The sequence below is a fragment of the Columba livia genome, chromosome 1 (assembly GCF_036013475.1).
Source record: "Columba livia isolate bColLiv1 breed racing homer chromosome 1, bColLiv1.pat.W.v2, whole genome shotgun sequence".
NCBI lineage: Eukaryota > Metazoa > Chordata > Aves > Columbiformes > Columbidae > Columba > Columba livia.
Window position 1 is genome coordinate 12,863,119 of NC_088602.1, and position 25,555 is coordinate 12,888,673.

At 43.6% G+C, this 25,555-nt stretch overlaps 1 protein-coding gene across 1 annotated transcript; it reads left to right on the top strand.

The window, feature by feature from the left end:
• Positions 1 to 299: 299 nt before the first annotated feature.
• On the top strand, positions 300 to 4,994 carry FUT4 (fucosyltransferase 4). Its single transcript, XM_005505397.3, has one exon. The coding sequence runs from the start codon at positions 350 to 352 to the stop codon at positions 1,604 to 1,606; it is 1,257 nt and encodes a 418-aa protein (XP_005505454.2). The 5' UTR covers positions 300 to 349; the 3' UTR covers positions 1,607 to 4,994.
• The last annotated feature ends 20,561 nt before the right edge of the window (positions 4,995 to 25,555 follow it).

Here is a 25,555-nt window from a genome sequence, read left to right on the forward strand (position 1 = left end):
GGTCTGGGCTTGGGGCAGGGAAGCCCTCCCCGAATGCCGAGACACAAATTCCCTTTGCGGCCCCGAGCAGGGGATGAGCAACCGAGCGGTCCGGGCAGCAAGAGCTGCCACCGCCTGCACCTGCCGCGGCCACCTCGGCGAGCCGCGGGGCTGCCATCGCGGCACCTGCCGCACGGAGGGGAAGGGACGAGACCCCGGAGCCCCGCCGGGAGCCTGAGCGCCGCTGTCCCCGCGGCCCAGCGCGGGGGGGGGGCGGGCGGCAGCCAGGGCCGGGCCGCGGCGGTGGGCGGGCGGCCGCGGGGCCGGGAGGCGGTGGCGCCGCCGGCCGCCCGGGGAGGACGGACCGGGCATGGCCGGGAGGGGCGGTGGCACCGGCACCTCCCCGCCGCCGGGGCAGGGCGTGGGGGCTGAGAGGCGGCGGCGGCCGCAGCCCCAGCCGCAGCATGAGCTGGCCGGCCCCGGCCCCGCGGCTGCCCCGCGGCGGCCGCCAAGGGCAGAGCGGCGGCAGCGGGCGGCCTGGATGGAGCCGGCCCCGCGGCGCTGCCCCGCCGGGCGGCCCGGCTGCCCGCGGCGGGGCTGCCGGCGGCTGCGCTGGCGGCGCTGGGCGCTGGCGGCCGGGCTGCTGGGCGCCGCCGCCGCCCTCGCCCTCTACGCCGGGCTGCCCGAGCCGGCGGCGGAGCCGCGGGCCGCGGCGGGAAGCGGCGAGGTGAACGTGCTGCTGTGGTGGGAGCCCTTCGGCCGCCCGCGGGGCACGGCCGACTGCCGGCGGCGCTACAACATCACGGGCTGCCGCCTCAGCTCCAACCGCAGCCTGTACGGCGAGGCGCAGGCGGTGCTTTTCCACCACCGCGACCTGGTGCTGCACGACCAGGAGCTGCCCCAGCCGCCCCCGCCGCGGCCCCCGCGGCAGCTCTGGGTGTGGATGAACTTCGAGTCGCCCTCGCACTCGCCCGACCTGTGGGCACTCGCCAGCATCTTCAACTGGACCATGTCATACCGGCGGGACTCCGACATCTTCGTGCCCTACGGGTACCTCTACGCCCTACCGGCGCCCCGGCCCTTCGTCCTCCCCCGCAAGACACGGCTGGTGGCCTGGGTCATCAGTAACTGGAACGAGGAGCACGCCCGGGTGCGCTACTACCGCCAGCTGAAGGAGCACATTGCCATCGACGTGTATGGGGCACGGGGGCTGGCGCTGCCCAAGGGCAATGTGGTGGAGACCGTCTCAGCCTACAAGTTCTACCTGGCCTTCGAGAACTCCCAGCACACCGACTACATCACCGAGAAGCTCTGGAGAAACGCCTTCGCCGCCAGTGCCGTGCCCATCGTCCTCGGCCCTGACAGGGCCAACTACGAGCGCTTCATCCCCCCCGACTCCTTCATCCACGTCGATGACTTCCCCAGCCCCCGGCTGCTGGCCATCTACCTGAAATTCCTTGATAAAAGCAAAGCCAACTACAAGAAGTATTTTGCCTGGAGGAAGAAGTATGAGGTCCACATCACCTCGTTCTGGGACGAGCATTTCTGCAAGGTTTGCGAGGCCGTGCGGGCAGCCGGGAATCAGATCAAGACTGTACAAAACCTGGCCAGCTGGTTTGAAAGCTGATGTTCCTGGGGGTGAGGCTTCCTGGCCAGCCCGTCCAGCAGTGGATGGTGCCGAGGCAGAGGGGGGACTGGGTCTCGCAGAGGTCGTTAGCGAGGGGGTACGCAGAAGGCTGTCGTCAGCGAGAGAAGTATACAGGTACAGGTAAACAAACTGTGAAAAACCTATGAAAGTAAGATTTTTATTAAACTGCAGAATTATGGAAGTACAAAGGAACATCAGGCAAGGTGATTCTTCAACAACGAAGTTAAATTTCCAGAGGTTGTGCAGCTCTGAAACCTTTACAGATGTGCATAGCTCGGCATAAAATCCAATGTCAAGTTCTTCAGCCAAACAGCTGAAACCAATTTTGTCAGCTATGACAGCTTCCTGGACCGTGAAACTTTCTTCTCCTTACAGGGGATACATGATCTGTGCTGGTTTTCTGTATGCTGAAGACTAAAGCTTATATTTTTAACAGTGATTATTATTATGTGTGAAAGCTACTTGCAGGCAAATTCTGAGCTGTAAGTGTTGAACATAAGAATGTAATGATGCAGTGGCACTTTTTAGCAATGTTTGAAATTGCAGCAGCCTACTAATAATTCTTGGAGCAGAATAGTAATTCCCTTTAGGAAATGTGTACGGAAGAGACTGGAGCCGAGTGGAACAAACAGCTCAGATGATGCAGAGTGTTTATTCCACTGCCTACCAGAACCATAGGCACCTTTATCCTGTACAAAAGTGAAGAAAAGCTTTAAGTACAGGAAAAGACAGATTACAGGGAAAAAAGTCATAGCATTTCCACCCTTCCCTTATTCAGGAATTAGAAAATGTTTACAGGAGTCTCTGTGTTTTTCTCTGCAAAATTACTACCATACAGGAAAAAGCAGGGAAAGGCTCAGAACTACAGGGTTTTTATTACTATATTGAATATGTATACAGAAAGGCTAACTTATTTCTCTAGTATCATTAGACTGTCCTGTTGTGTAGCGATTGGTTTGGTTTATGGCACACTTTTAAAACAATTCTGCTGGGTGCCAGACTACTCAGAACAGGGCTTTACTGTTTGTAAAATAAAACTACCAAAAAACCCCTCCCACATAAACTCAAGTCCCAAACCACTGCCTTTCAAAAAGCAAATTACTGCAGAGAATAAGGTTCAGACTGTTGGTAAAACACAGATTGTGTGAGGAAAGGATATGAAAAGGGATTTTTTAGTTTTCCTTTTGGTTTTGAGGTTATTTTTAAGCTTGGTTTTTTAATCAATAAATTGGTTCCTAAGATAAAACTTCATTCTCACGGTGCCTACCGGGAACTTTTAAGATAGTTATTCCCTTTCATTCTGCTGTTTGGCTGGAGTAAGATCTTCCTAGTAGTCAGCGGGTGGTTACTTTTTGGTTACTCGTAATCTTGCACCAGGAAATCTAGAAACTTCAATTGCAATTACTTGTCCTCATGAAGCTGAGGCCTCCCTGCCCTTCGCGACTCTGAGATTTGATGGCAAGAAACAATAACCCACAAAGGTCCTGCACAAATGATGAAGGGATTCATCCAGCTCCTGTTTAAGGGGCTGAATAATCCATAGAAATATGCAGAGAATTCACATGGAATAAGAACATGGGCACAGAACAGGTGGGGAAAGAAGAAAGTCCGTTGCAAATAAAAGCTGGGCGTCAGAACAGGTGAGTTTACTGGCAGTAGGAGCTGTATTTGGGCTAGAATAGGATTGAATTTGACTTGAGCAATAAGGGACGTTGGGCAGGTGCTCTTTAGATCTATGAGTGACAGCCTGCAGTAATTTATTTTAAGTTAGGTGATCATCATGATTAGGTAAGCATGGAACTTAAGATTACTGAAGAAAATCTGTAATAATGAAGTTCATTAACGATGTTCACAAATTTACCAGGTCATATCGTACTGGCTGCTACATTTATTCCCTTCTGCTTTTGCACAATGAAAGACAGCTAAAGGTACTTCATTTCTGTTGCTAACGCCAGAGCTGCTGTCAAAATTTCATGGCAAAAGGAGAGTCAAGGCTGTACAGAATATAGTAGGGATGGTCCCTAATGCTGCATTTTCACTTGAGCAGGTCTTAAGTGATTGTTTAAAGCAAAAGCATGTTCCTCATTGCATGCTCATCTGTTTCTCTGCCAGTGGCTACTGCTCCCATAAAATGGGCTTTGATAATTTTAAAAATTGAATTTAAGTATAGTATTAATAGCAAAGTGTCAGAAAAGCAGACTGTTTCCCTTTGATTTGCCCTTTTTCTGTTTAGTTTTTATCACAGTTCACATAAATCTATATAAACCCCTATTCCTAAAAGCAATGAGCAATCTTTAAAAACTGATATTTAAGATTGCATTACTTTTTATCAGTCTGCTGAAACTAATGCATTTTTTCTTCAGTCCTTCTACATTTTTTAGCATTTTCTGGAAGTTTCCAGGCACACCATCCTGGGTGATCATTAGTGGTGGCACAGGCAAGAGATCAGACTATGGGAGCATGGGAATATCCAAAGATTACAACCGATACTTTTTTCCCTCAGCGTCTCTAAGAAAAACAGTTGAAATCTTTGATAAGCTAGAGTTCTGTAAAACTCAGAAGAGAACTATGCATTAATTAAAGCATCATGTTTGAATAGGACATAAATCACCCATTCGTGATACAGTTGTGCTTTATTTGTAAGTTATGCTTTGAGTATTTTAAAGAGTTGTTTGATGAAAACTGCAGTCTTGTAATCATTATTGCAGAGCGCTGGCTTTGGGAGAAAAAAGAAGCCTCTTCTAGTTTCATAGTTCTTATGTGAACATTACACACTTTTCCCTTTGGATTTGGGAGGAAATTCAGCCCAATCTACAGCTGCTGAAGTCAGTAACATGACATCTACTTTGGTTTTTGGCTCATCCACTCCACAGGCTAATAATCAGTGCACCATTATAAGCTAATTGTAACTGTCTTTTGTAATTCGATTTGCAGATGGCAAGTTCAACGATGAATGAAAAACTTGTCTGTGCAAATTAGATCGTAGATCAGGTACCAGACTCCACAACAGATTGCAGGTGATGTGTAAAATCTACTTGTAAAAATTGAGCAAATTTATTTTCTGTTTTAAGTAGAAAAGTATTTTTAAATACATTTTGAAAAAGTGTTTTATTCCATGCCTTAAAAAAAATTGGGGTGGAGGGAAAGGAAGATCATTATCTTCTGGTTTTTATAAGGAGAAGTAATAATATTTTTTGATTATGGTATAAATGGAATAGAGAATTATGTGATTCTTTAAGTTACAGATTGTACCTCAGGGAATTTTATACTGTAAAGCCTCTTAATCTTCATAGAATGAAGTAACTTTAATTGTATTAATTATAATATTTAGATTGACAATAAAATTAAAGGAAGTAGCACAAAATGACCCTATTTTTCATTTCATCTTCTGTGTTATGAAAGCTGTAGAAAACTGCTTTTTAAAGATAATTAATTTATGTTCCTGTTTGTTTAATCGATAGAAGTGGCTGATTGTTCTGAAAGTGGTCAGACCATCTGAGGTTAGGAACGAAACCTGCTTGTGCCAAGAGAAAAATGTTTTCATAGGAGAGGCTGTGCTGAGTTATTTTCCTCATGAAAAAGAGCATTTATTGAAGTTGGGTGTCTGCTGAAAATACATCATTTCAAATAAAACCAAAACCCAAACTTTCTCTTGACCTACAGAGAATTTGGATGTGGTTGCAATTTTTCCCTCCCTTAAATTTAAAAATGAAAGGGAGATTGTGTTTATTTTGATATTGGGCAGGTAGTGCTATGGCTCCATTTTTAGCTGCAGCTTTTTTCATGCTTGTTCATCATTGTCTGCAACTGAGCAACAAAAGACAAGGAGCCCAAAGCTCTTTCCCTCAGCGTTTGTTACCACAGACTGCAGCACAGATGATTACTTGCCTCTCTCTTCGCTCGTCTTCTGGACTGCCTGGTGCGTAGAACTGAGAAATTTCACCATTTCTGAAACTTCCAGCCTGGCCTTAATCTGTTCTGATCTTGTAGGACTGCATTCATTAGTCTCCATAACTTCTAAGACTCTTTCTTGCAGAGGGGTAACTACTTTTTCTTGGTTTAATTGTCAGCAAAATGCTACAAAACATCTCTCCATTAGTTTACATTGTGCAAAACCAGTTATTAAAATAACCTGTAAATGCTTAACTCCATTCATCCCAGTTAACTAACTGAAATAAATAGGCAGAGGATTACCAGGACTCAGGGAGACTGAGGGTGAAAGTTGACATCACAGTGCTCTTTATTTCTTGAAAGAAATAATAAAAGCTATGTGTCTTTTAATGTGTGGATCATCTAACACCAATGTGAGAGATTCAGATTTCCTACCTGAAAACAACACTAAGCAATTATAAATTGCAATTATCCTTGAAAAAATGAATCCACCACACTTTGTTACAAAAGGTGATGGATGGGGAAAATGCTACTGCCCTCATTTTCCCTCCCCTCAGGTGGTGGATGTTGTTATCACCATCACATTTAACTTTTTAAAGTAGAGCTTAACTTTACTGCTTGTTTACTTGTGCCCCAGACGGGAGGTGGTTTTGCTATTTTTTCCAGACACGGTTGAAGTCTGGGTTGTGCAAACCGGTGGAAATATTTTTCTGCCAAATGTTTAGTACAGTTTGTTCAAGCTTGTTTGGTGACTCTTAAGAAGTGACTTATGCCTGATTAGTTTTAAACTCACTTGTACAGCTTTCTAGCCAACAATCGTATAAAATGGTATTTGATTTAAGAGTGTAAACAGTCCTTTGTAGAAGCATAAAGCTTGTTCAATCTAAACTCTGTTGATGAGAACACAATGACTTAACGTGGATCGAAGTGGTATTTAACTAAAGATAAACCAAGATCCAAACATAAAAGCCTATTTCTAATCAGAAAAAAATGTCATTATTTGAATAACTCAGGTATTGCTTGTAACCAACTGTTTAACAATTATGATCTGTATAATTCTGTATTTTCTTCTGTGTGGTCAGCTTAAAAACAACACTGAGGCCACAGTATCTGTCTGCTCTAAGTCCTGCAGATGTTTTCTGTATGGTCTTGAGCTAGTGTTCCTGAGGATCTCACTCCAAAGAATGTCTGAGAGGAGTAAGACAAAGCCTGGTTTTCAGGAGCATTTTGGGAGCTGCAGGGATTTGGCACCACTGCGGTGAGGTGCCCACTGTGCCCAGGAAGCAGCCTGAAATTACCAGCCTCTTTTAATTAGAAAATTTAAAGAGTAAATATTTCTCTAAACCAGTGATGTTCTTACACAGTTTCAGGTCCTTGGAATTACATAATTGCACAGGTTTTGCAAACAGAATTAAAATTGGACTTTATTTCAGTAGCACTCAATATTTTAATAATATTCTGTGAATAATTACCAAAACATAGTCCAAAATTTGAAACTTGCACTTCTCTCTATTTATTAAACCATCTTTTGAAGTCAGTCAGCCCACAGGTTGGTTGTGTGCATTATGGAAGACAATTCTGGATTTGTATCCTCAAATTTGCCACAGGAGTAGAAGATTCTCTGTGTTTTTGGGATGTGGGGCAGCGAAGTGCAGGAAGAAACAGAACAGCAGCGATGCCCAAGACGCGGCACCTGCGGCTCCGAGATCCCCATCACGAGAGTGCCCATGACTGGAAACTGGTCATCTTGTTTCTGAGCAGAAGGCAGAAAGATGATTACAAACAAGAAGTGTAGATTATCACACTGTGAACACATTTTAGTGCGTTTGCAATGCTGCCATATAATTTTCTACTGTGCTAAATATGATTGATTTATTTGGAGCAAGCACAACAGGGCTACATGAAATGCAGGAAAAGAAATGTCCTAAATGCAAAGTTGGATTTAAAATGGAAAAAAATGATACAGAAATCAAAAAAATAATTGAATGGCTTGCAATTGCAGGAAAGCTTAAATACTTAACTGTGAACAAAGAGAATTTTCTTGGAAATGTTGACTCTAGCCCCAGTTAAAACAGGGAACACAGATTCAGAGCCATGCTTGTGCTCATGCTTACATCTGTTTCTGAATAAGGGTGGCCTCCTGAGATTAGGACAGAGCTCTGAATGTTTTTCTTATCCTCCAGTCTCAAGCCTACATTTTGCTGGGTTTAATGCTGGTTTCTCTTCACTGTCACTCACATGTTGCTTGTGAAATGTGCACAGGCCTGTGGCTCTGGTGGCTTCTTGCTTTGGAGAGATGGGCTTCTCACTTAGGAAAAGCAGAGCTGAGAAAAGACAAGTTAATATATGGATGTTTGCTGAGAATTTTGGTCAGATTTTGCAGTAGTCCTGGGATAAATGCAAGTAAGCAGTAGAGGCTGAAGGCAAAATAAAGCAGCATGTTTTTGTGGTAGTATTTTATCCAGGACTCCAACCTGGAGTGAAACATCTCATCAGATTTTAAGGCTGAGATTTTGTACTGTGAGCTATTTATTGGTGAAGATTATTTTATCAGGTATCCCTGAAGATTGCCACTGCTGTGTCATCTCAGAATCGTAGAATCACAGACATGGGCTATGAACACAAAGATTCATTATGTCAGCCCTGTGAAAAAATGAGTTAGGTTAATGAGAGCAGAATTTGTGCTGTTTTCAGGCTCTGATAAAGCACCTTCAGGCATATTAATGGAAAAACAATCCTACAAGATTTGACTGTTTTCTTGATTCTTGACATTGGTACTGAATATTCAGTCAAACACCCATTATATCTTGTCAAACCTGCTCGAGAGGTGGCCATGCTCAGCACAGTGAGATGCAGGTTGCATATCAATAGCAAAAGAAAAGAATCAATTCACATCAATAAAACCAGAAAAGGAAAGGTTAGCTGGGGCAGCGGTAGCAACTGGAATGTTCACTTGGAGAGCCTCAATTCATATGAAAAAAACCCCACCAAACAAATGAAACCAACCAACCAACCAAAACCTCCAGAACAAAACAAAAGCAAACGCAAGCCAACAGCAACAAAAAAGGGCCTGTTTTGTTTCTTTTGTTTTATTCCCCGTACTATCCCTAGAGGGAAAGACACCTCCTGGGCCTCCATTGGTTTGAGCAGTGCCTTTGTGAGTAACCTCTCTTGTAGGAGGTGTCTTTCTGCTTCGGATTTGACACGTAACTAGAAATACGAGGTCAAGATCTCAACTAATGGAAACCAGCACACCCACCTTGACCTCCTGAGGTGCTTCATTTCACTCTTGGAATATTGGGTACCAATTAGTTATGTCTTCAGAAAGCCATGTTAAAGAAATAACTTTAGGTTTATAGGATATATTGTTCCTTTGGGTTTAGTATTTAGTTTTCCCTTCAGATTCTTTCTCTGAAGTTGTATTGTAGTTTGTCATTACAGTTTAGTGATTTCTGTTTCTACTAGTTAGAAAAGTTAGAGATTAGAAAGCTCATGGTGTGAACTGTGGGGCTGTCATATGCAAGGACAGGAGTCGGACTCGAAGATCAATAGCAATAGTGGGATACCGTTAACAACTGGTTTGTCAGGAGTGGTTTGGAGCCCAACACACACCCCAAAACTCTGTTTTCTTACCCCATTCAATTTACTGACAAGTCCAGCCCAGCCCTTGCAGAAATGTCATATGGGGCTTTGGGGCTGTACCTGCGCCTGCTCTGTGCTGGCTGACAGCACCAGGACAGGTGGGACAGTGATGGGAGGGTTCTGGTCCATGTCTCTGACCACACCGTACATGGGCAGATGCTGAAGCTTGGGGCATCTTCTGGACCACTGACTTAGGTCATTCTGGAGAAGCCCCCAAGAGCACCAGCACTGCAGCTAGAGTGACTCCATGTGTGAGATGGAGAAGATAAACAAATGTCACCAGAGAAAATTTTTTTAAGTTACTGAAGTACTTTGAACTCCATTGTCAAAAACATTTGAAGAATGCAAGGAACTTCACAATAAACAAGCAAAGAGACCCTTTTGGTCAGAGGTACAGACTTTTCCATAGCCTCAGAATGTTCCCATGCCTAAAACCCACAGAAGCAAGCTGGAAAAGTCCCGTAAGCTTTTTCCCATGTGCAGCAACTAGATGAGAGCAGGAGAAAGCAAGGACATCATGAAAGCAGTAAAGGAAATCTGTTAGACGAAAACCTTGCCGGGGCCTGGGAGGCTGACGAGCAGCCCTGGTGACCTGACCAGGGCAGGGACTGGAGGGTTTTCTTTTTGATCTCACATCTGGGAGTCATTTCACCCTGAGCATACAAGCAGGATAGGTGATCCATTTAGCCCCTAGGTTGGCTACCATCAGTAGGACCACCAGGGCACTGAAAAACAAGTTATGGTTCATCTCCAGTGTTTCAGAAGAAAGATCAATCTTGTTCAACCCCTTTGTAGATGCTTGAGGCACAAAGACACAGGCCACTTTCCTCACACTGATTACTGACTTGTGATGCTTTGTGGGGAAAATCCTCTTCTCAGCATCATTTCGAGGGCCGAAGTGATTGCAACCAACCTTTTTGTAAAGCAGAGGGTCTTACAAATCCACAAGCTCTCCACATCTGTCTTGCCTCTCCAGCTGGCTGAGCTATGGACTCTTTAAACTGTGTCTGCTGGCTGTGGGACAGCTAGATAGACTGTTTAGGTACTTGGACAGATTTTTTACAGTTTTAAATGTTTTCCCTGTTCCTGTTGCTCTACTGATTGATGTGCTTCCCTGTGCACTTACCTGTTATATTTGTGCTGTGGACAATCTTGCTCTCATTTCCCTCTCAATGGTTGCTCACCAGCTCAGCCGTGTGGGCAGGTTAGTCTGGTCTGGAGGGTTATGATACTCAACAGAAAAATAGTGTCATGAAACAACAGGGTATGTGTGTGATTTTCTATTGTGGTGGCCTTTTGGGATTGTGGATAGCCAGGCTGAGGAGTTAGCAAGTGGCTGGGAAGAGAAGGAGAGCATGATGGAGAACTGAATGATGTAGCTCCTTGCCTTAACCAAAGCTAATGACAGTCAAAGAACAGAAGAGCTTCTAGAAGGCAAGTGTCCATAAGTGGCAAATTGAAGAAACTCTCCGTCTTTGCACTATAATGTTCCCTGTGACAGTAGCAGAAATGGGAGTGGAGAAATCTCCATTTTTGTTTTCTGAACCCCTGCTTCTCCCCAAATTTAGGTTTGATCCTAGACTGCCTCAGAGCACTCCCCCATCTTGCGCCTCTTCCCATGACTTGTTCACCTGCTTTATCCTGCTTAACTGCCAGGGGATCTGGGCTGTTCCAACCTGCCCTTGAGGCCACCTGCTTTCCTCTAGCAGACACGTAGGGCCTGGAGGGGGCAGCAAGCTCTGTGTGGGAACACTGGCAGCTCAGATCCTGTCCTTACATCTACCCAGGGGATGTAGAGACAGACCCGACCGCACCATTCAGCTCTGTGAGATGTCTGCTCCTCCCAGGCATCCCTGTGCACCTGCATCTTGTCCCTTGTCCAAATCCATGGGCAGTGTTACTTGTGGCTACGCTGCCTCTGCACAGAAACGCAGTAAGTACAATGGCAGATCATATCTCAGCCCCACATACTTCATCAAGCCCACAAGCCAAAACCACAAATTAGCGCAGGTATCTGTAGATACACCCTCTGTCATTTAGGCCATCTCCTGTTTGCTTGCTCATGAATGACCTCATTTATTTTACAAAAGCTGCTTTAAGAATGCAAAGGATTATATTGTCTGAAGAGAAAGTATTTTGCTTTTTTTCCTGATGTTAACTGCTGGAATATGTGCAGGCTGCCAAAAAAAAATCTGTCTGCTTGGGATATTGATCAGCCACAGGTTGCTTGTATTGTTCTGTCAACATACACTGATCCCATGGATTTTGTAAGTGATTTTGGAATATATAGGGTGTCATCAGCTCTGATATCTGATGGCCGATTGTTATCAGTCTAGACCACACTATATTCTAGGGAACTGGAGATTTGAGCAACACTTTTAAAGACAGATAAACTTTTCTATGTGTCATGTCCATCTCTCTTCCCTAGATCGGAATCAGTGTTTTAGACTGTGGTGGGAGGGCACAATCACTGCACTGGTGTACCATGCTCTGCTGCTTTTGCATATCTGGCATGGTCTAGCAACTTTAAGGCTGCCGCAAAAATATGTACAAATGAGCGAAGAAATAAAACAGATTTCATCAGTTCAGATTAAATTGTTCCTTCATAACCCTTAAGTTAAAACCTAAGCATGAAGAAGATGACTTCAAAAGGTTTATCTAAAGTTACATAAATAAAAGGCAACTTTGGAGCTGAGAACATTATGTCTGGTGTTCAGGTCATTCTACTTTCACTGCTGCTTAGAAGTTTAAATCTGACCCTTTCATCTTCAAGACAGACTGAATGAAAGCCCATATGCTAAGGCAAGGCTTGCCTGACAGAATACAAGCGAGAAGTGGGCAATGAATTTCATCACCACCCTGTGGTTACCCATGGCTGGTCATCACTTTTTAGGCTGGATGGCAGATTCATCCCTGGTGAAGTGGAGGTTATGAAGTCTTGTGCTTGCAAGCTCATTTTTGCTGCTCTTCGGGTGAAGCCGGAGATCTTAACTAGTGCTTATTTATTGAAAGCTTTAATGTGTCATATGGCTGCACATGTTGATTCCCTACAGCCTAAATTCAGGCTTTAGTTTGAAGGTTGTCACGAAAGAGCAACAAAGATATAATTTCTGTGGTTTACAAATGCGTGAGTTTGATGCAAGGTGCTTCAGCATCTGAGATCCCACAGGTGAAGCAGACTGTCATACCATTAAGACTTGGATCCAGAAGAACTCGGGCATTTCACTTTATACTGCAATTAAACTTTCTTTGGATGTCTATAGGAATCTATATTTAGATTGGAAGGACCTACTTTGAGTCGTGTCTCTGTGCATCCCTACGCCATTCACCAGGGTGTTATTAGGAAGACTGAAGTCCTCCCTTGGACTTGCAATCTAGAGATACCTGTCTGCTTCTAAATGCTGAAGGAATACGCCTGGGTAACTGACAGGTCCGTAACAGAACAAAAAGTATCTGCTTGGTTCTTTGGAGCCTGAACTGGGCCCAAGACCTCACCGCAACGAACACCGGCTTTGTCCTCACTGCAGGCTCTGAGCACATTGTGCCTCCTGGGTTCCTCTTCTTTCTCATGGTGTTCACAGTACATTAAAACCTTTTGTATTGATCCTCTGGAGTGCTACTGCTTGACCAAAGAAAAAGTATGCATTTGTTTCAGTGGCATCTCACCTGTCTGGTTTTACCTGAGCAGGATAAGAAACGTCAGCAAGGCAGTCTACTTTATTTAATTTCCAGGGCTGTCAATCATCTGATATTACAGGTATTTCTCCATTCCCCTAAAAGGAAATAAATTCAATTACATCTCAGGTTACTTGTTTTATGTGATGAGAACTCAGCATTAGCATTAAACTAAAAGAATGTATAAGACTGGTGAAAATGTCACCAAATTTTTTTTTGCTTCATCCTCCACAAAGTCTGATGTAAAACATGAGAGAGGTATCTGAGTGGTTTCAAAGTCCTGTGACCAGCCACGGCGTCTTTCCTGACTCTTAGGACCATATTCTAGATGCAGAATCACAGAATGGTTGGGGTTGGATGGGACCTCTTGTCCCACCCACCTGCTAAAGCAGGTTAACCAGAGCAGATCACACAGGAATGTGTCCAGGTGGGTTTGAATGTCTCCAGAGAAGGAGACTCCACAACCTCTCTGGGCAGCCTGTTCCAGGGCTCTGGCACCCTCAAAGTAAAAAAGTTTCTCCTCATATTCAGATAGAACCTCCTGTGCTTCAGTCTGTGCCGGTTGCCCCTCATCCTATTGTCGGGCACCACTGAAAAGCATCTAGTCCCATCCTCTTGACATCCACCCTATATATTTCATTTTCTCCTGAAAAGGTAACTTATGCTGTGCGCTCGTTGTTGATATTAACAGGAATTAATTTTCTTTGAGCTATGAAGGTATAGGGACATGCTATCTACACACAGCTGGTGCAGAAGGGGACACCATCTTCTTTAAACTACTTAATTTGATCCTTGGAGTTATTCCAGATGCCCAATGGAGTGGAAAGAGTTTAATCTGTGTCTCCTGCCCTTCCCAGTGCAACAAGGCAGATCTGTTTGCTGCCTCCCTGGGTGTGACAAGCTCCTTGGGAAGTCACAGGACCCAGGTGTGATCCTCTATCATTGACAGTTACGAGCTTTTTCTTCTGCCCTTATCTTATGATAACAGCTCTCCAACTGGTCTCTGCAATTTATATAAGGCAGTCCTTTTTTGTCCTTTTGCTCTGCTGGAGAAAGCGCTTGGAACTAGGACTTTTGTTTAAGTGTCAAGTGGGATACAGATTCACCATGATTTGTGTGAAAAGTGCCTCATCGTTAGCTAGTAACCTAGAAATCCCAAGCCATATTGAGGTAGAATGCGAGTCAAGTGCCTATTAGTTTAAAACATTCTTTAAAGTGTTAAGGCAGCATATTTGTTCAAGTCACAAAAAGCATAGAAGCAGCAGCGCTGAAGGCAAGCTAACTGCATGGAGAGTCTCGTAAGGAATAGTCCAGGATGCACAAGTAGATTTAATATTTTTCAGAAGTCTTACATATTTCTAACTCATTGGAAGTCATTCTTGTCTGACTTTCCTGGAGATGGCAGTGCTGGTTTCTGGGATAGATACCCTCCCTGCACTTAACCTCCTCCTTCAGTCAGTGACCCAGCATGTGGGGAGGGAGCCTTATGCTGCAGATCCATGTGCATGTTCATGACTGTCCTTCACACCAAACCGTACTAGAAATCGATAGATGCATCTCATTATCAGTTCTTATATGGGCTCAGAAATGGTAGTAATTAATGGTGATTGGGTGCTGGTGGGTTTGGGAAAGCTGGCTCCTTCCCCCAGGAACACCACAGTGGAGTAAGACAGGACCTGCCCAGACCTTTCCTTGTTCTTATTTTCCCCTCACAAGAAGCCACAAAGAAGCGCTCTGTAAAGGGACCTAATATTAACCCTTTTTCCTAGGAGGATTGTGAGATATTTTTCCCCATTTATAAACTGCTTTGAGATCTACAAAGAAAAAGCTACAGCGATGGTATGAAGGAGCTGGTGCTAGGGCCTGCAGGACTGCATGGTAGTCAAACAGAAAAGAGTGCTGTATGAAAGAAGCCTGGATCTGCTACCTCTGCCAGGATGTCACATGCATCCTTGCTAAGCTGAGGATCTGGCAGGAGTTGTTACTTCTCCCTCGGCAGCACAGTGCATGCTACCATGCTCATCCTCATCCCCATCCCCATCCTGATCCTCATCCCCATTCTCATCCCCATCCCCTGCATCTTGCTTTTGAGGGGAACCTGGTGGCACAATGGAGATGAGAACATTTCCCTCATGCCAGCACTTCCTTGTAAGATCGACCTGGTTCAGTTAAAGGTGCCTGTCCACCTAAGTCTCTCCACCTCTCTCCACCTAAAGCACAAGGGAAATCCCTGCAGAGACTTCCTTGGTGTATCACCCTACATGTAATGGCTGTATTTGCCTATGTGGCCACAGAAGTTATTGTGGGGGACACAACAATAGGACTGCTGCAATACCAACCAGAGTGACGGCACTGGTGTGGCGTTTGTTCTGAAAGTAGCAAAAAGTGAAATAAGGTCACACTGTTCTTTCCATGTGCACTGTTTACACTGTATTAATTTAGTAATATGTTTATATACTCCTGTGCTTTGCATCTCTTTGATCTTTGCAATCACACAAGCTACAGCACAAACAGAACAAGGTCTGCAGGAAATAATACTTTGTTGTGTGCCTTTGTCTGCAGTGAACATGACCTCCTGGATTGCATTTTGGAGGGTGTGCAACACAAGAACCTTGGCTGTATCGAGAAACAGGTAGTGCAGAATAAAAAACAGTAAAACCACTTGCTCTGCTGTTTTCTGGTGGAATGTCCTGCAAGGGACATGTGGCAAGGTATTTTAGGTAAACTTTGAATCAGACAAAAAATGCAGTCAAAGTGCTTAACATAATGCATACAAGGTGGTGGGATTCTAGACTGTAAAATAAGCTTTGTCCTGCCCATAAAAGGCAGCTTTTCTTCAATACCTCAAGCTGATTCTTAACATGAGTGATATATTTCAGCATAGATTCTTAGCAAAATTCAGGGAATTTTCCTTCAAACTAGTGAAGCAAAGAAGCCCATAGCCCCAGAGCAGAAGACAGGTTTCTGTTCTTCATCACTTAGATACACCCTGTATAAAGGAGAGGTATCAGCTGGTCATGTCTCATCATGTTCTGTTTTTCAGGGGACACACCAAGATTTTCAATGACCTGATGCTCTACCCATCGTCTGCTACATTTTGTTTGCCACCCTGGGGACACGCTGTGGCAATGGAGAATGTGATTGTGTCTCACACAGTGAAGCACGTACAGTCTCCAGGGCCATGGGGTAGAGAAGATGCTGGATCGGACTGTTGCCTCTTGGAGCGAATAGCAATGCAGTGAGCGGCTTGGTGCTGGTGGCAGCCAGCACCACCCATCCTGGGCCAGGATACTACATGTTTCATGTAAAATGAAGTGATTTCCTTCATGTCTGAAGATGGTGCTCCCTAATATCTTTGAAGTTTAGTAGGAAATTAATTTGCTCCCCCATGAAGAGTAAAACCTCAAAATAGTGGGTTAAAGTGAACAGAAGAAACTTAACCTATAAAGTAAAAGAACAATTTCCCCTAATCCTCAGCCCATCTTTGGAGATAGAAGTTCCCTGAAGAGTAGTACATGTACTCGCTAATGAAACTCACTGCTGGCAATGTCATTATTTTATAGGAGTGGGCTTCTAACTCAAAAGCTGCTACCAATTTTAAATAAGACAGCATTGATCAAGAAGAATCACAGACTTTTTGTTAGGCCATACCAGGTTTCAAAGACCATTCTGGACATTTTGAATTAAAATCGGCATCTTGGATTTTATCCATGACTTGAAATGGTCAGTGTCTCTTAGAACAGAGGGGACAAAGACATAGGTGAAACTCAATTACAGAAGTGAAATTCAGACCCATGGGTTCACCTTGGGAAAAGTTTAGAGACCACCCTAGATATCAGTTGGCTCAGTTTTCATACCATTTGCCTTATTTGAGAGCAGTTTTCTGGCCTGGGTATGTATCACCTCCTGTTACTGTGACCCAGTCCTAATGTAAGATAAGCACAGATAAGTGAGACAAAGCCCACACAGAAAAAGGCACGTTTGGAAAAATGCCTGGGTACACCAAATCCTCTTCTTTCTCCAGGAACAGGTCAGGCTATCATAATACTTCTGTTTTGTTATGTACTTATATTACAAGTGGCAGCTGAGCCCCATCAGTCAGGTACATGGATATAATTGTCACTTTTACTTCTGGTTGCTTTTGAGAAATGAGGGAGGTTATCTCAGTTCTTGCTGCACCAAGGCATTGCCAGGTGGCTTTCACCCAAGGCCAGGACTCACCTGAACACTGGATTCTTTGTTCCACTGCCCTTCCTTGGCTTAGACAGGGAGCAAATAATCAGATTTCTGTTCACTGACGACTTGTTTTCCTTAGAACATGCCCAAAGAGACTGAGATCAAAAGATCTGACAACTGTTTTGGGGGTTTGGGGAGCCAAATCTTCATCTACCCTCCAATATTTTTGATGTAATTAAAGTGCCAAGCTCTTAAATGGAGACAACCATACATGCAGTTAACTGCATGAGTGTTTTACTCTAAAGAGGGTGTATGTTTGTGGGTAGAAACACAGAAATATTGATTTCCTGTGTTTGAAAAACACCTTATTTTGCTTGCGGATTAGCAGCAGAATTGCTTTTCTTCTCAGTTTCACACCGACGAGGACAGCTGGAGTGTGCATACTCTTGAACACTGAATGGTTCCTATTAAAAGCCAAGCAATATGGCTCATTTGCTTTGTGGGCATCAATAACTGCACTTAACTTGCTTATCAGTTCTCTAACGGCATAGCTCATACGTTGTAATTTGAAGCCCTTTATGTTATTTGTGTTAAGAGTTATAAAAAGAACGAAGGACTCATCTAGGGCTGCCTCTCACCTGTGTTAACAACATAATGATTGCATGTGTCAAACAAGAAGCCATCCAGACTTCCTGAAACCTAAAATAAGACAGAAAATGTCATATTAGCAGCAGACTTTCATTCCTAAGCTCAGCTTGTTTAGTTGTCCTTAAAAGTCCAAAACCAGAGATGAGCATGGCAACAGGCTGTGGATGTTATCAGATTTGAGTCAATTTGGTTTCAGGAGGTGAGGAAACAACTGACTGTAAAATCCACTCTGCTGCCAGAGCTGCTGCAAGACCACGTTCCCTGCCGTAACCTTGCCAGGAAAACTCGATCTCAGATTTCAGGCCTTTCAGATTCAGCAGAAAACAGCTCAAACTCAGTCCCCTAACATGCCCACTGTTAGTACGGAGTGTGGGACCTGGGGTTTCATACAGCACAATGATGTACATTCCTGTGGTTCAGCCGGTGTCTTGTGTGCCTACAAGTGTATCTGTAGGACCCTGTGGAGGCACAGTCACCAGGCTGCAGGTAGCAGAGTCCTAAAATTGCTACTCATAATGAAGCCCATGATATCGCGGGTATGAGGAGTGAATGGGATTGGGTAAGGGATTTATGACAGGACAAGGGGTAATGGTTTTAAACTAAATGAGGGGAGATCTGGGCTAGAAATAAGGAAGAAATTTTTTACACTGAGAGTGGCGAAACCCTGGCCCAGGTTGCCTGGAGAGGTGGTGGATGCCCCATCCCTGGAAACATCCCAGGCCAGGCTGGACAGGGCTCTGAGCAACCTGAACTGGGTGAAGATGTCCCTGCTCATGGCAGGGGGGTTGGACGAGGTGAGCTTTGAAGGTCCCTTCCCACCCAAACTGCTCTATGATTCTATGATTCAGGTTCAGCAGGCTTTTGCAAGTGCAGAAGGGAGGGTATAACAGCTAGGCATCTTGCAAGTAGTAATTAATGTCTGTATGTAGCTGAGGACAGGCAGGGGAAGAGATTTTGGCCTCTCCCCTCTCTTTATTGATTTCCCCTCTTTGATCTTGCTGGTTTAGCTGAAGCATCATGTACTGAACATTGGTTGTAGTGCCTCTTTCATGTCACTGCTTTCACACTCTCTTGGCTTTGGGACATTAAAGCTTTCAGTGAAGACCAAGGTAAAGCTGGGTTTTGGTGTTCTTCTTGTGCATTGTTTATTTAGTGTCCCCTTTCTATAGTTAGAGTGTGAAAGTCCAGATGGGAGAAAGAAATCAGGACTCAGGTGTATCAGCAGAATGTGACAGCAGAGCCAGTTCTGCTCCCCTGCTTCTTCCTGCTACAGCAGAAGCCAGATCCAGACAGATAAAGCAAAACCAATATGAACTAGAATAGTGTTTGTATAGAAAAATGAGACTCCTAATTCACTCTCTTGTTTTAGACAATGACATTATGAAAAGGTCCAGTCTACATTCCTCTAACCGCAAAAAATGAAAATAGCTGTGTTAATCTGGGGGAGACTCCCTTTCCTGTAACTCTTGAAAAGCATTACTGTATTGCACATACAACGAATGCTGTGTTTTGTCTATGCTGCACAAAAAATATGTACGAAGAATGGGTATTTATCATCCTTTAGCATAATTTGGCCGTGCCTCTCTAGCCGGTTATTTTTAGGATGAGATGAATCATAGCCTGTTTCTACCCAGTGACTATAAAAGGAGCCTAAAATGACCATCTCAGATGCAGGTGTCTTTTGTAACCATATTTTTTTTGTACTACTCTTCCTTAATTTAGTTTCACGGTTACAATTGGGTAGAAAAACCTGTTCCTAAACCAGAAGGCATCAGATCTGTTATGCTAAACTAATCACAAAATTAATTTATTTTGTATAACAAAATATGACCTGGAGAGTACAAAAATTTTTAGGTGATAAAGCAACCCTCTCAAAGATCTCCAGAGCTGTGATTTCCTGAGGTGGGTTCTCTGGCAGCCTTTATGGGTGCTGTGTGGCTACCAAGGCTCTCCTTACCCATCATATTACCAGCGGTTAGCCTTCCCACCCCCAGCAGAGGAAACAGCATTTCTCAAACTCTCTTCTTCTGATCTGTTTTAGACATCTATGCCAAAGTGAGTTGAAGCTGCTTGGAGGGCTTCTTTCCATCCCACTGGGCTCCCTTCGCAGTTGGGGACCACTGCAGGGGCGAGGTGTCCTCATCAGCATCGCTCTGCAGCATGATGGACCTGGCCAGAGGGTGCACGGGACAGGTGAGTCCCCAGCAAAGCTGCATCCTGAAGGAGCTCACGTGGGCGGAACATGAGGTGAAATGTGCTGGGATGGTGCTGGCAGACGGGCGCTCACCATACAGCACAGAAATGGCTGTTTGTGGTTTCATGGATGGATCGACAGCATCTCGCAAGATCAACTGCAGGCATGCTGAACCAGTGGCTATGCAACCTGAGGAAGGACCTTCCACCAGGGCCAACCACAGGGGAGCATCAAATCCGACTCCAAAACGTCAGCGTGCGACCAGCCACCCTGCTCTGCTTGAACAAATTAGTGACCAATTACATTCTAAGCTCATTGGGAAGGGACCATGATTTTGGTCTTTGTCATGTTCTCTGTCATGTTCTCTGCTTTTTATTTCTGATACTGTCATACTAGAGACAATAATGCTGTCATTAAAATATATTACAGGGTTGGTGTCATGTATCATTTTCTGACCAAAGGTATAGGTATTTATGAACATCAGACACAGAAGGCTGCAAATAAATTAATTTCAAAATGTATAAAAATAAAACACTGGTTTTATTTTGTAAAATAATTTATCTTTGTTTTATGAAATAGTTTATTGTTGTTTATTATTTTGTAAAATTTTGTAAATAATTGTGTAATATTTTGCAAAATACCTTATCTTTTACATTTTTGAAAAAAAGAATTATTATAATGCCATACTAGTCAGTAAGCTGATTGGGACAAGTTTAATAACATTAATTTTGCATTCTGATGTTGAGTACTGGTCCAGCCAAATGAAAAGCAATTAAGTATAATGAACCTTCAGATTTGCTGTTCATTTTGCAAAAAAAGGAAAAAGAGAAGAATGCAATAGTATCAGCACCTAAACTTCATTGATCCCACTGGGCCCATTCAGAATGAATAATTTTAGGCTTTTCTGTGTATTTCCATTTTCTCCATGCACTTTTTCCATACTCCAGGAGAGACCAGATTCACAATGCCAGAGAGGGGGAGGAAGGCTCACTGTAAGGTTCAGGGTTGAGAAACAAATACTAGAAAGACAATATCAGATGTCGGAGATCATAAACCAGGCAGAATAATGGCTTTGTACACTGCATTACTGTGCTTTTCTGAGATTTGATTTGGACAGTGGCTGAGCACTGGAAGGAGGAGACCTCACCAGTTTTTGCTGTGAGTGGCTCATAAGGCTGAAGCTTCAAATCAGCATTTGGAAACACAAAAGCATGCTTGTGCAAAGTACTCATCTCTGATTTTAGGTACTCATTACCTTTGAGAGGGTGCTCAGAACATGTGTAGGAGTTTTCCTCTGCCAAAATAATGTTTCGTGATGTCTGGTTTTTGACAACCCCACTTTCTTTGCATGCTTCAGCTCCTTGGCTTCACCTCCTGATGAGGCAGTTCTGTCACGTGTTTGCAATATTTTTTATTCAAGGGATTACTAAGTCAAACTAGGGTCAAACCCTGCTCAAAAAAAATAGTAGAGAAGGCTTTCTATTTTGTTGGAGTAAATATTATTTGTATTTTTAAAATAAAAATTTTAAATACAAATTTTAAATACAATTTTTTAAAAAGCTCACAACTTCATGTTGTCTCGGCTGTCTCCTAGCATTGCTCAGAATTAAGAAGGTTCCAGGATTATTTGGATGCACAGCGCCAAGGTGGTCCCCTGTGCATCACCCACCTCCCCCGGCGAACACCAAGCCCTTCCCAAATTAATCAGGTGCCCTGACACTGTTAGTCCCTCAGCAACCTATATGCTCCTTAAAAGCAGATGCTTGCTGCCATTTGTACCCATCTTTTACACCAGCACAGGGAAGAGGGGATGAGAAAGAGGTCTTTAGAGAAGGTCTGAAGGCAGCGCTTAGGCTGAGAGGGTTGGCGTTGTTCAGCCTGGAGAAAAGAAGGCTACAGTGAGACCTTGTTGTGGCCTTTCAGTACTTAAAAGGGGCCTATGAGAAAGATGTGGACAGACTTCTAGCAGGGCCTGTTACAACAGGACAAGGGGTGATGGTTTTAAACTAAGAGGGGAGATTCAGGATAGACATGAAGAAGAATTTTTTTACATTAAACTCCAGCAAGGAAGACACTAGAGACATGGCCATGGATCTGTGTGTGATTGTACTGTATCGATACAGCTTCCTACAGGAAAGAGATTTCAGCTTCCAGAGAGATTTAGTACATCAGAATTTCTTTTCGTTTGGTTTCACACTTAAGCTCACAAATGCCATGAAAAAAATTGTGTGGGTGATGGAAAGAAAAGATGTGTACAGTTTGGATTTACTATAATGCCTGGATTTGAGTTTGGCTTCCTACTAGAATATAAAACCCAAGATAAAGGCTGAGAGAGCTGGGGTTGTTCAGCCTGGGGAACAGAAGGCTCCGGGGAGACCTTGTTGTGGCCTTTCAGTGCTTAAAAAGGGACTATGAGAAAGATGGGGACAGACTTTTTAGCAGGGCCTGTTACGGTAGGACAAGGGGTGATGGTTTTAAAATAAATGAGGGGAGATTCAGGCTAGACATGAGGAAGAAATTTTTTACAATGAGGGTGGTGAAACACTGGCCCAGGTTGCCCAGAGAGGTGGTGGATGCCCCATTCCTGGTGACATCCCAGGCCAGGCTGGATGGGGCTCTGAGCAACCTGATCTGGGTGAAGATGTCCCTGCTCATGACAGGGGGGTTGGACCAGATGAGCTTTGAAGGGCCCTTCCAACCCAAACTGTTCTATGATTCGAAATGAGGAGACTTTCCCCTGCTGCTGGCACACACAGCATCGCGCTCCCTCTCTGCTGCTCTCCTTCCTTTCCTCCAGCTTTTCTTCATCTCAGCACTCCTGTAACAAGTTTTAAATCTGCTCAAATTATTTGGTAATTTTTAGAAATACTACGACCTTTTTTCAAATCGATATCATGCAGGAGGTAAACGTAAGGCCCATTGTCACCACCAGCAATTAGCTGAATGGCATGTTGGTTTAGATCTTCGCAGGAAGACATCTCTAAAAATCACTGTAGGGTGAAGTGGGATCTTGTGAGGAAGCACATTGGGCTGTTTGCTGCCCTGAGTGAGTTATTTGGGTGGAATGGCCCCTCTGCGCCTGTCCTAATCCCTGCTGAGGGGATTATGGCATCGCGCTGTGTGCAGGGTATTGGCCGACGTAATCCCTCCTATGTGGGAGATTTGCTGCAGGATGAAGCCGAAACACAAAGCAGTATTTTTGCTCAAAAGATGCTGTTATGCTGCAGCAGGCCCATTATGTTTGAGACTGTGAAAAAACAGTGCAGCCTTCACAATGTGCTGCTCGCTACAATGTGCATCAGCTGGAATTTGAGTTTTGTATTGAACAGTTCAGCCCCATTTCTCTGTCATACTTTAACAATGTGACAATAAGCATTTTACAGGCATCTGCCTCCTGTGACAGAGATTTGCAGTTGCTGGGCTCTCTGCATTTGCTTTCAGTGCAGCTGTTTTCTGATTCTGAATCCTGTTTCCATGGTCCTTCAGAAGACACCTAAAGGTTTGGTCAGTGTCCATGTTACTTACAGTTTTGTTTTTTCCATTTCTCACCATATTTTTGCTATCTTCTTGATTTCTGTAAGGAAATACAAGCTGATAGTGGAAAATTATATATTTTTTTTTTTTGTTCTCACTTTAGGGTTCTTATATTCTCTTATGCTTCACCAGAGAAGACTCTGTCATCACAAATCAATAAGAACTAAGATATTACTATCAACAGTGCTTTAAAACAGAACTTTTATTTTGAAGCTGACTTCTGTAGTGGAATTGCAGGGGAAGCAGACACAAGCCTCTATAGTTAAGGTTTACTAAGAGTGCTGCAGTTGTATCAACACCACGTAACAATAGACTCAAAATTAGATTCAAGGTGCCTGATGCTTGGCTTTACAACATTGAAGAATTTCAGGGCAAAACTGAAGCATCTGGGGGTGCTGCCCTTTTTCTGTCACAAAGGCTAGAAACTTTAATCCCTGCTGAGATAATAGGGATGTGATCTTGCATGCATATTTTGCAAGAAAAATAAAAACATGATGATTTATCTGCTTTGTGAATGCCTTGAAAATTACACTTTCTGGCCCTGAGTTTGTCATGAGGCTATTGGCCAAAATGCCCCTGTGCACCATCTCCTGTCCTACTGAAATTTATAAAGTGGCAGTTTTTCACAGCTGTTTTTCTCCTCTCCAAAGCTGTCTGTGTCTCATAAAACAAAGGCAAATTTTGAATGTGCTTCATTCAATTAACTTTTTTTCCTGTTTGTGTTATAAGACATATAATCTTTAATTGTCAGAACTTCCTGTCTTCTGTTTTTATACACTTGAACATAACTCAGGATTTTTGTTTTTTTAATTAAAAACCTGCAGCACTGTGATAAATCAGAGCTCTACCTCATACCTTATGATGGTGACACTATACCACATTGATATTGTTATGGTGCGTGCCTTTTTTTGGCAGCTTGCAGACACTTTGCTCGGGTGGCCTCACCTCCATAGAAGACAGCTGCCCCAAAGCCATGGTGCAAGGCTCCCTGACACAACATGGGCTGGATTCTGGTGCAGAGGAACTGGTCACACACCATGTTTCCAGCAGCCCACTGGTCCTCCTGCTTGCACGTGGGCTTGCTGAGGTTTCTGAGATGCTTTGCTTCCCTGCACATCCTCAGGACATGGCCAAAGTAGTTCAGTAAACAGAACTGAAGAAACCCACTCATCAATGACCTTGATTTGTGATTTTTTGGGGAGGGGCCTAAAACACACTATGTGACTTAATAGAGGCAGTTTTAAACCTAGTCCTAAATTAAACTCTTTTACATCGAAAGAATTTCTCTTTAAGATAATTTAGCTATCCCACCTCAGTTTCTGAGCTGAGCTACACATTGATGCTTCGTGCGTTGCCATCATTCTGACCAGTGGTTTTCCTGTTTTCAATATCTTTTGATAATTATCCTTCTGCTGTGTGTTATGTGGAAAGGCTTTGAAGAAATTCTCCAAATAGCAGATTGAAGAGATATTCTCCACCCTCAGAGCTGGTGGCAATTCTCTAGAACAAATGCATTTCTGTCTTTCCTTTTTTTCCCCTCTTGCTCTTGTTATCCAGGCATTTGACAATTTTAATGGAACTTTAAAGTTTCAAAAGACATCGCTCATTATTTCTCACTGCAAATCAGTTTTATTGATGAGTTTTGTTTGAAAACAGAATCCCCACCATCATACCAAACTCCAACATTTTGTTATGGTGTTTTGGATATTCCAGATTCTTTGTAGAAATTCTTGTTTCCACCAGCAGTACTTCTAACAAAGGGAAAGAAATGTAGGGAAAAAACTGGCAGTACAACTGTTCTGTGGGTGTTGAAGCTGTCCCTGCTCATTGCAGGGGGGTTGGACCAGATGACTTTTGAAGGTTCCTTTCAACCCAAACTGTTAATTGATTCTGGATTTTGTGATTCTTCTCTATACCACATAACTACTATGTTTGAGATTACTTTTAGTAACAGTTAATAAAACATCATACTTTAGGACTAGTGTTTGTAAACAATTTGAAGATGAAAAACATATATGTATGAAATATTATGAACATTTTGTATTGTGTTAGATCATTGATGTAGTCAAGCAGGACTCAAAAATCTTCCCTGTCTCAAGACATTAGAATACAAAACTCTTGATGAGTAACAGCTAAAGCAGAATCGAAGTACTCTGTCCTTTCCTCTA